The 10,656-nt window shown below is 40.9% G+C and overlaps 1 protein-coding gene across 1 annotated transcript; it reads left to right on the top strand.

Moving 5' to 3' along the window:
- TBRG1 (transforming growth factor beta regulator 1) lies at nt 1–10,656 on the top strand. The gene is made up of 9 exons (XM_001505067.6): nt 1–1,738; nt 3,439–3,509; nt 4,148–4,380; nt 4,921–5,057; nt 5,341–5,487; nt 8,582–8,679; nt 8,939–9,049; nt 9,480–9,622; nt 10,310–10,656. Exons 1-9 carry the CDS (start codon nt 1,589–1,591, stop codon nt 10,453–10,455), a joined length of 1,236 nt encoding a protein of 411 aa, XP_001505117.1. The 5' UTR covers nt 1–1,588; the 3' UTR covers nt 10,456–10,656.

Consider the following 10,656-nt stretch of genomic DNA (forward strand, 5'->3'; position numbering starts at 1 on the left):
TTTTTTTTTTTTCAAAAAAAGAAAATCTCTTCATATATTACTGAGAACTACCTATTTTCAGGTTCCAAGGTAAACTGTCAATCTATAGTATGAAAGGCATGAATATGAATAATTTGTAGGTTGAAAACATTCCTGGCAGTTTCCAAAAATGAATCTATATGGCTGCCTTGAGTACGTTTGTGAAAGCGCACTGGCACCACGAGGAATTGCTCTATTAAAACCGCGCCAGCTACAACAAGGGCAGCTTTCAATATGGATGGAAATAAAGGGACTTTCATAAGCCTTCTCTCTGTGTTAAAACCATTTTGTCAAGACTCCATCGCTATTTTTACAATTTTCAAAAATGAAGTACCTGGGTCATCAATTCTAAGCCTCTTTTTTTGAACCCTGATTCTAAGTTACTTATATTAGCGTTAGATTTTTCTCCAGTAATTCAATGAATTTATTGTTTGGACCGTGTACACATTTTCCTTAATTTCCATGTGCAATTCTAGAAGTCTACACTTAGAATATGTAACAGTAATTGTATATGAGTAGAGTACCTTTCCGTTTAGAACTCTTCATTCATCTCCATTATTCTAAAGAGTATATTCAGTTTTGAGAGGAAAAACCTGTGACTCTGAGGCTCATCACTCAACTAGTTAGTGGCACTGCGGGAAGAAGAATCAATACAGGCCTTCTGACTTTCAGACCAGCGCATTTACCATTACTGCATCTAAAGAACAGTCTATCCCCCTCTCTGATGATTTCAGACAGACCTTGGTTATAAAGTCAGAGCTATATAAATACAAGTACAGAAAAATACTTTAGGTTTTATTAGGCAAACACTGAGCACCTACTCAGGGCTAGCATGTTATTAAAATTGCTTGTTAAATTTTCCATCTTCCCTACTAGATTCCCAGGCCCTTTTTCTATTCACCACCGTAGGCTCAGCTCCTAGTAACATCACCGCATAACAGGCACTTAAACATTTACCCGAGCTGTATAAAGGAAGCAAGCAAGGAAAGAGCAGTACCAGCACTCGCGTTCAAGTGCGTCCTACACTCGGGAAGGCCAGTCTGTACCAAGTGTGAAAAAGTGGAGTTGAAACGCACAGGGCTGCGGGAGTGCGCCCGAGACTCGCGTTGGCAAGATTTTTGTTTGTTTCCGCCTCAGCTCAACAGTAATACTACTCAGCTAACCACACAGACGGGGGTCACAGTGGTCGTTTGGGGCCAGCGTGCCGCCCACCTCGCCCCGACCTCCACTCGCCTCCCGTCTTCTCCTCCCTCCTACCGGGCCAGAGATGCGCAAGGCCGACAGGAGCACGCTCACGCAGCCCCGGAAGTCAGACGCAGCTAGCGACCTTACGTAACTTCCGGGCAGGGCTTACTTCCAAGGCAGACGCGGAAGTGCTGGGAGGCACTGGGAGCCGGTTCGGTTGCAGGGTTTTTGGCTCAGCTGTCCGCCTTGGGGACGTCTGGAAAGGTCGATTCCCCGAGACCTGGTTCCGCCAGCCCAGACCAGGCGAAGCCAGCTCTCCCGGCCGCCCTTCGGCCCAGAAGCCGATGCCGGCCGCGCCCTGGAGCCCCCTTAGCGGGGCCGGACCATGAGCCTGCTGGGCGGCCTCGCCTCCTCGCCGCGGGCCGCGCTGCCGTCCAGCAAAGCCAGGATGAAAAAACTCCCGAAGAAGAGCCAGAACGAGAAGTACCGGCTCAAGTACCTGCGGCTGCGCAAAGCGGCCAAAGCCACGGTGTTTGTGAGTCCAGCCGTCGCTCGGCCCTTCTCCGCCTCAGGGCTTTCCTAACTCGGGAAATCGTTCCCCAAGCTGTTCCTCTTCCCAGGGTGGCAGCATTAATACAGCTTTAGCTTTGGCAGGATACATTACTTCTTGTTAGTCTTGTGTCCTCGGACAAATTGCGTAGTTTTGTTTCCTCGTCGGTGAATGAGAGCTAACTACCTTGCGGAGTTAATGAAGGTTAAATGAGGAAAGTAAAGTGCTTGGTACCTGGAACATGTGCCAATAAGTTTTAGGCATTATCGTTATTACCGCAAAACTCTTAGAAATGCGTTTGATTCTCGAGAGAACCCTGAGAATGAGGCACTGTTTTTAAAATGAGAGCACTGAACCCCAGAAAGATGATTTGTTCAAGGGACAGATGTGACAGTGTGAGAGCCTTGACTCCAACTCAGACACCCTGATTCTAGTTTCTTTCGTACTTCCACTGCACAGCCTATTTCCCAAGCACCCCGCATACCCATAACTGACCCCTTCCCCAAAATAGGCACATGAAGCTATCAGTAATCCCCTCTTCTAACCTCTTTTGAGTCTCCCAAGTGTTTCTGCCATTCCTTTATTGTAGAGGCACGGGATTTATTGAATGAATGAACTGGTTTGCCAGCCACAACTTTGTGTTAGAACATTGTGGCTTGTCCAAGCTTGCCTCAGTGCTTGGTAATAGGGAGTGGAGTCCTCGAATGTCCTGCCATGCCCAAATCACCACCTTACCTCTTCTTTGTACCGAAAGCTTGAACATCTCTCAGCTTTTTTGGAAGCATAAGGAAAGGTCTGGAAATTAGAACATGCATTCCAAAAACATTTATTTAGCACTTGGTATGTGCACTAGAGAGAAATGAGAAAAGTAGAATTAAGAGGACTTGATATCTAATTAACTGTTACCTTTCTTTTATCCCCTACATGTCAAAGGTATCTAAAGCTTGGAGCCTATGTTATTAGAAGGATGTTGGTTCCATCAAGTACATGAAGAAGGTTTTGTGAAGAAAAGGGATCTTGTTTTGAACATTCAGAGTTTGAGGTCCCACCTATGGAACATCAGATTGGAGCATTCCCTTCAGGACTGATGATTGGGAAACACATTGAGTCATCAGTAAAGAAAGATATTTGAATACACATAAGTAGATTATGAAATTTAAGAATTTTACATACTAGAGTTAATTTTGTTCCATCTAGTTTTTCTCTTTAAGGTTTATATCGCATGGGATGCCTTGGGTTAAGTTGGTTTTATAAGCACCCCAAGAATCAAGGCACTTGAGAATGGACGTTCCTCATATTTATAAGGACTAAATTTAAACATCTATAGATTTGAGCAGTATGCTCTTTTCTCTGCCCGAGGATACCCTAATTAAGGTGACCATACATCTTTGTTTGCCTAGGACAGGTGTAGTTTACCATATTGTTCTGGCATAATCATTAATAGCCTCACCTTTTCGCTCAAAGGTGCCTCCACTTATATAAATTACGTAATTACCCTGCCCATAGTAGAACGTGACTCTGCCATTACCTATAGGTTTTTAATAGTTTGTCTGCAAGGTGGACTAGCTCTTCCTTCTCACCTAGCCACACAGACCTCTTTGGTTTGGAATATAGCTCCTCTTCCCAGCAGAATACTTTGATCTTTTATTTATTTTGTATGATTATATTGAAAATTTTTCTTAAAGGAAAATGCTGCTATTTGTGATGAAATTGCTCGTCTTGAGGAAAAATTTCTTAAAGCAAAAGAAGAAAGACGGTGAGCTGGCTTCATTTTGTGTTCAGAATCACATTTTTGGTGATTGATATGGTTTTATGGCTCTGGGGATTTTTCTCTAGTGGGATTTTTGTGCATTTCACGGCCCGTTGGCCATTGATCAAGTACGGAGAAACCCACAACCTGTGGTATTGGTTCCTATTTACCCAAGTCTTCTTGGACCATGGTGATGAGACAGCTCTATTCATCTTTGTCACAAAATCCTTTTGTCACATCTAATAAGTAATCTTATTATAACTCCCTAATTATAAAAGCCAAGGGATAAAAGAAACTACTTTTCATTCTACAAATATTTGTTCAGTATGTACTACTCTGCAAAGTACAGTGGGTATATAACACATGCGGTTCATGGTATATGCCCTTCAGAAGCCTAACACCTTCCAACATCAAGGTACAGGGACCCTCCACATGCAAAAGAGATATGCTACAATCCTTTATCCTTGGCTTCTTGAAGTATTATCCTCTGAAGCTTCGTAATTCCTAGGTTCCAATAAGAACCTTATTTTTATGAGTGTAATAATCTTTGTATTTAGTTCTGGCTTTTCCCAGTACTTGAGTAAAATATTGAATTGAGATGAAACAAGTTCATACCTCTGTTCCCTTTCCTTCCCCGACCTCAGGTACTTGCTAAAGAAGCTCCTCCAGCTTCAGGCTCTAACCGAAGGGGAAGTGCAGGCTGCAGCTCCTTCCCACAGCTCCAGTTTGCCCCTGACTTATGGTGTGTCCAGCTCTGTGGGAACTATACAGGGAGCAGGGCCCATTTCTGGGCCTAGCAGTGGGGCTGAGGAACCATTTGGGAAGAAATCAAAGAAGGAGAAAAAAGAAAAAGGCAAAGAGAACAACAAACTGGAAGGTACCTTGCCTCAGTGGTTCAAATGCTAATGATAGAGACCTGGTACTAACTGGTGACACACACGGCTGATCCTTAAGCAGCCCTAACAGCCCTTAAAAAAGCAAGTGTATTAAAGCCACTTTGGGTGGAGGAATTTCGGTTAGAGCTGGTTAAATGCGAAGGGAGCAGGCTAAGGCCTCCCCCTTCTCGCACACCCTCAACTCTCTGGGTTGCCTTTAGTTCAGTCTTTCCTAGAGGCAGGGAAATGGGCTAAGTGGCCTTTTGAGCACACAGATGGAAAATTTCTGATCTTATAAATTAAGTAAGAGGCCTTAAAACCTGTAAGGCTTTTAGGTCCTAAGCACTAATATTAAAATTGGTTACTGCCAGGTGGGTGGGTTAGAAAGATACTCAGGGCTTTGGGGAAAAGTCCCATGTGCCCATTCAGTGAGTGTGTAGAATGAGATTGGCTTATTGCTCTTAGCATTCATGTGTAAATTCTTCCCTTCCCCTCAGCGCTGGGAGGGGCCTAAAGTGGGTGACCCCAGATTTGCGTTTCAGTTCTGAAGAAAACATCCAAGAAAAAGAAAATGGAGGGAGGTGCTCGCAAGCTGGTTCAGCCCATTGCCCTGGATCCCTCAGGACGGCCTGTGTTCCCCATCGGACTGGGGGGTCTAACAGTATATAGCCTGGGGGAGGTGAGTGAGACCAGAGAGAGAAGAATCAGAAATATGGGAATGGGGTTAAGCCTTCCCTCCCTGTTCCCATTAGCAGCAGCCCCTTGCTGATCCAGACCACTCCCAGAAAATCTCCAGTCCCTAGGAAACCAGGTCAGTTGTGTCTGCTGCACAGCTTACGCGCTCTCTCTGATTTGAGTCACTCTTTGCAGCCCCAGAGTAGCTCTAAAGGCTCCCATAGTGCACTGGACTTCTAAATTCTCCAGTGACCTCAATCACAGGTTTGGGGGAATCTTTTTTATAGATCATCACCGACCGACCTGGCTTCCATGATGAGAGTGCCATCTACCCTGTGGGCTACTGCAGTACTCGAATCTATGCCAGCATGAAGTGCCCAGACCAGAAGTGTCTATATACCTGTCAGATCAAGGATGGTGGTCTGCAACCTCAGGTACCCACTCTGATCATAACTACTATTTTTCCCATTTTTTGACAACCTTCTCTGTGACGGGCACTTAATATTTATTATGTGTTCTCATACTTTACAAGGTAGATACTGTTTAATTGCCATTTGGGTAACCCCAAGATGCAGAAAAGTGTTTGGCCCTAAGTCACACCTCTGCTAATAAGTGATTGAGCTGGGATGTAAACTTTATCTGTCTGACTCTCCTACTGACACCCTTTCCCTTGAATCATGCTGCTTCTACTCTCAATATGGTGATTATGCGAGGCCTGATCAAACCTGCCTATTTGTAAAATGCAGGCCCATATACAGGGAAGATAAGTTTGATTCTGCCGTTTCAGGTAGGACCAAAATGGAGGTAACAAAGAAACCCCTTAGCAGTTTCTGGCTGCACATACTCTTAAGGACCTGAGAGACCTGAATCCCAGTCTTATTAAATACCTTTGTTCATCCTTCTCAGTGCTATGATTCAAAGCAGTTCATTTTTCCCAACCATCACCTCTGATCATTGGGAAAAAACAGATGATTTTCAGAGTTCCAGGCTTCACTGTCTGACGATGTTACAGAATGCTAGAAAATTGAGTGAAAGGAGGTAAAGGCAAGGTAAGGAGCCTTTGAGCAGAAGCTGAGAGCCTGCCTGACACACGTGGATAATACTGCATCACTCCTATCTTGGTCAGAGCACCGTTTGGACATATCTGATAGTTCAGATGACCTTGGCCGTGCAGCACTTCTCTTCAGAAAATGCTCCAACAGAAAGACTCAGTGTTGTAGCAGTATACCATATTTATAATAAATCTAGCAATTCAATGCAAATCTAATCAAAGTCCTAATAGAATTTTAATGGACAGTGGCAAGCTGATTCTTAATTTCCTCTGAAAGACAAATTGTTAACATATTTTTGAAAAAGAATAGTCTGTGGGGTGTTTAGTTTCCTTTTTTTTTTCTTAGCTTATTAACCCATCTGGACATTATTTTTAGGTACATTGTGAGCTTTAATTTTTTTTCCCAGCTAACATCAAGTGACACCTTTAATATATACTAAATACATACAATACTTGCGTATGTTTCCAGATGATGCTGTTTCATCTATTTGTCTATAAATGCCAATATGACTTTTAATTACTTTAGTTTTATAGAATGTTTTATACTATAAATATATTAAAAGAAAATATAGAAGAATATTTTTATAATCTTAGAGTGAGGTAAAAAGGTTTTCTTTAGCAAGACATGAAGTGTAGAAGCCATAAAGAAAAATGGAACAGATTTAACTATTAAAAATGTAAACACTTCTGAATGACAAGACACCATAATCAAAGTTAAAACTCAAGCAACAATGACTAACAACAATGTACAACTGAAATCTCACAAGGTTGTAATCTATCATAACGTTAATAAAAAAAAAAAAAAAACTCAAGCAACAAATAGGAATAAAATATGAGTGGGTTAATATCCAAATAAAGTGTTCCTATCATCCAAAATAAAAAGCACTCAGATAAAATAGGCATTTCACAGAAATAGCGTAAATGGTTGATAAGAACAGACCTCACTAGTATTTAGGAAAATGCAAATAAAACAAAAAGATCTTATTTTGCTAATAGGCAAATACCAGATTGATAACAGCAAATGTTGGCCAGGGTATAGGGAAAACAAGTATGCATTAGTACAATGAAAATTGTAAAGTCTTTTTGGAAAGCAACTTGGCAATATCAATTTTAGCATGTGTATCCTTTGACCCAGAATACTTCTAGGTATTCTAGTATTTCCCAGAGAAGTGTGCAAATGTAAACAAAAGAATTGAATGTAACAGTGTACTTGCAGCGTGGTTTACAACAGCAAGAAATCAGAAATAGCCTAAATACTCATCAGTAGGAGAATGGTTAAAAATTAAGATAGATCCACTTCCTGTAGTATTACACAGCAGTTAAAAGAATGAAGTAGATTTATACATACTAACAGAGAAAGAACTCCAAGACCAAAATATGACATTTTGTCCTTTTAATTGCTCCTTGCTCAAATAGGATACTGTGCACACAATATAAAAGATTGGAATTGGCATGACCAATACCAAATGGTAGAGCAATCCTGGAATATTTGAAGATAATTGCTCACAGGTTTTTCATGAATTAGCTGAGAAGTAAATATAAACCATCAGTATTTTAAACTTGCACCATATGTCATTGATTGAAGTAATAAAACCACCACTGACTAAAACGTCTCACAAGATAAGTCATTATTGACAAACTGAAAGATCTCTGCAATTTGACACAGTAAAATTTGAATCAAGTGAAATAATAACTGCAGAAGAAAACTAACAATAATAGAAACTGTACTCTGTTTTGGATTCTGTAAAAATGATCAGTAACGCATATACAGAAAATAATCCTGTTTGGAATAATTTGATTAAAGTAAACATTGAAAAAATGGAAACTGTTTAACTGAACTTTACAGAATACTAGTGAAGAAATTTAATTGGCTGAATAGAACTTGTTACAGAAATATTTTCTTTGCAAAAATTCATTAAACTTTAAGGAAAACTGGTCAAGGAATTAAGTTGGTTAGATAGTGCTTGCTACAAAAATACTTTCTTGCCAAAATTCCTCGGTATTAGTATGATTTTGACTTAAAAGTTTCTTTTTATAAATAGTAAAGATATTTTGCAATTCAAAAACTAAAGTGAATTGGGAGTTTGTAGTCAAAATAACCTGTACCCCACCCAGATATTATAAAGTAAACTTAAGATTACATGGAGAATGATGTCATTTGTTTTTAAAATACCATATGTATTTGTACTTGTAGATATAAGTAAGTAGATAGGAAAGGGTCTGGAAAGGTGACAAATTAAGTGTTGACTTCTGGTGAGCAGTCAACCAAAAAATACAGAACTGAAACAAAGGACTTTCTCTGTTTTCTTGGATTTGTTTGAAGTTTTAACAGTACTCTAAGGAAATTGCGCCCACCTCCTAGTATGGTATACATCAGCTTCAAGTGCCAGTGAAGAAATAGTTAAAGGAGTAGTATGACTTTCTCCCTACTACTTCCTCCTTGAAGACTGAGCTAATTGCACCTTTATCTTTCTCAGTTTGAAATTGTTCCTGAAGATGACCCCCAGAATGCCATTATCAGCTCTTCTGCAGATGCCTGTCATGCAGAACTGCTCAAGACCATAAGTGCTACTATGTAAGTTGACCAATAGCTTGAAGACAGGCTAAAAAGATCACTTCTTGCACAGTGAGACCTTTTCTCTTGCTTTTAATGAGTGGAGATCCTTTATTTTATAGATGACTATCCTGCATCCTTCAAATGTCTTAGCAACTAGATTCTCCAGAGTATCTAAGTCAAGAAATCTTACTATGTTTGTTCACACCGCGTTCCATTCCTAAACCCATTCTTATCTCCCTCTAGCTTCTCAAAGTAAAATTCTCCCTCTCATATTTAGGGGGAAACTCAGGCCCAACCTGCTTCCATCTGGAGCTGACTTTTTTGGGTTTTCTCATCCAACCATCCACAACCTGATCCAGAGTTGTCCAGGAGCTCGAAAATGCATCAAGTAAGTAAGGTCAGATCCCTTGAGAGAAGCTCCATGATCTGCAGGCCAGGGACCTAAATTGTTTTGCTTATTCATACATTAAGCTGCTTCTGTATGCAAGGTATGCTTACTCCTTGACCAGTGTGCCTCAGTACTGGTCCTCTTAGCCCTCTGGACAGGTGAGCAGGAGCCAGTATCCCACTGTACCATAATTATCATCCTTTTCCGTGTGTTCCATGACAGCAAAAGGGCTGGGAAGTTCTATAGAATATTGTATCACAGACTAAGATAGTCCTATCTGTCTACTTTTGGGTTTTTTATTAGTTAATATGTTTTTTAGATATATATGGGAGAGATCTACGGAAAATAAATGCATAATCCCTTTGGAGGTAAAAATGGGTTATTATGGCTAACAGACAGCTCTCAATAATGAGTCCCTTTAATCCTGCAGTTACCAGTGGGTGAAATTTGATGTGTGCAAACCTGGAGATGGGCAGCTACCCCAAGGACTGCCAGAGAATGATGCAACTATAAGCTTTGAAGCCTTTCAAAGACAGACCTTTGATGAAGATCATAATGATCCCATTCTACAAGGTATCTTTTAATTTTACCTTTCTGGTTTGAAAATTGACCATTTTAGGCTCTCCTCCCCTTAGGTCATAGCTGAGTACCCTAAATATCTGAGCAGTAAGTGGTATAAGCTTTCAGTGCTCCAACCTTGGAGAGTACTGAGTTGGGAGGATCTGTCACCCTATGTAGCTCTCCAGCTGTCCTCACAGCCACAAGGGGCATCTGTGATCATAGTAAGGCAGGGCCCACCAAGAAACTAGGGTTTCTCATTTTCTACCTAAGTAAGACCTAAGCAGAACTCTAGGGGAAAGTTTACTGTATAGGACTAAAATTTCAAATGAGATAAAAGGGATCAGGTCATGGCCTTGGTCCTGCCTATGTTCCATGGATTCCCTCCCACAAGTGGGTAGAGCCATCAGGGATCCGGCATTGGGGTCACACAGGGAGAGTTCTGGGCTGTAAATAAGAAAAGAGAATTAAAATTCTCACTGTTTACCTAATATACTATATAACCCTGGGCAAGTCACTTAATCTATTTCAGCCACAGTTTTCTTCATTGTAAAAGTAAGTATCTGTCCTGTCTTAGCAAACAAAAGCAAAATTGGGTTGACAGAGGCAAGGATGTTAAAGAGTTCAAAGAACATATATGTGTCTGATCAGTCTCCTGAGATTCCCAGGCAACACTGGAACTCAAGGAATTCTTTCCCCCAGGATCCTTGGACCTCCCGGAGCTTCAGCCTACAGTCTTTGTGTCTTCTTACCAACCCATGTTCCTGACACACGAACCTTTGGTAGATACTCACCTACAGCACTTGAAGTCTCCGTCACCGTGTAGCCCAACTCAGTCTTCAGACTGAACAAGAAGGGATCAGATCCACATCATTTTCATCGTGATGAATTTTTTAACTTAAATTAAAACTTAGAATATATGGAAGAAGGCAGCAATTCAGGAGTGAAGAAGATATTAACACCTTTTGTCTTGGAGGTTCCTGTGGTGACAATTTTCCCTGAGAAAAACTTCAGCTGCTTTATTTTTAGTAATAAATTTCTCTTGACAA

Source organism: Equus caballus, chromosome 7, assembly GCF_041296265.1.
Source record: "Equus caballus isolate H_3958 breed thoroughbred chromosome 7, TB-T2T, whole genome shotgun sequence".
NCBI classification, from domain to species: Eukaryota; Metazoa; Chordata; class Mammalia; order Perissodactyla; family Equidae; genus Equus; species Equus caballus.

Excerpts from the sequence above, each read along its gene's own strand:
- TBRG1 (XM_001505067.6), top strand. The coding sequence starts at position 1,589 with ATGAGCCTGCTGGGCGGCCTCGCCTCCTCGCCGCGGGCCGCGCTGCCG. Across the intron at positions 3,510-4,147 it reads AAAGCAAAAGAAGAAAGACG|GTACTTGCTAAAGAAGCTCC; the intron begins GTGAGCTGGCTT and ends CCCCGACCTCAG. Across the intron at positions 4,381-4,920 it reads AGAGAACAACAAACTGGAAG|TTCTGAAGAAAACATCCAAG; the intron begins GTACCTTGCCTC and ends TTTGCGTTTCAG.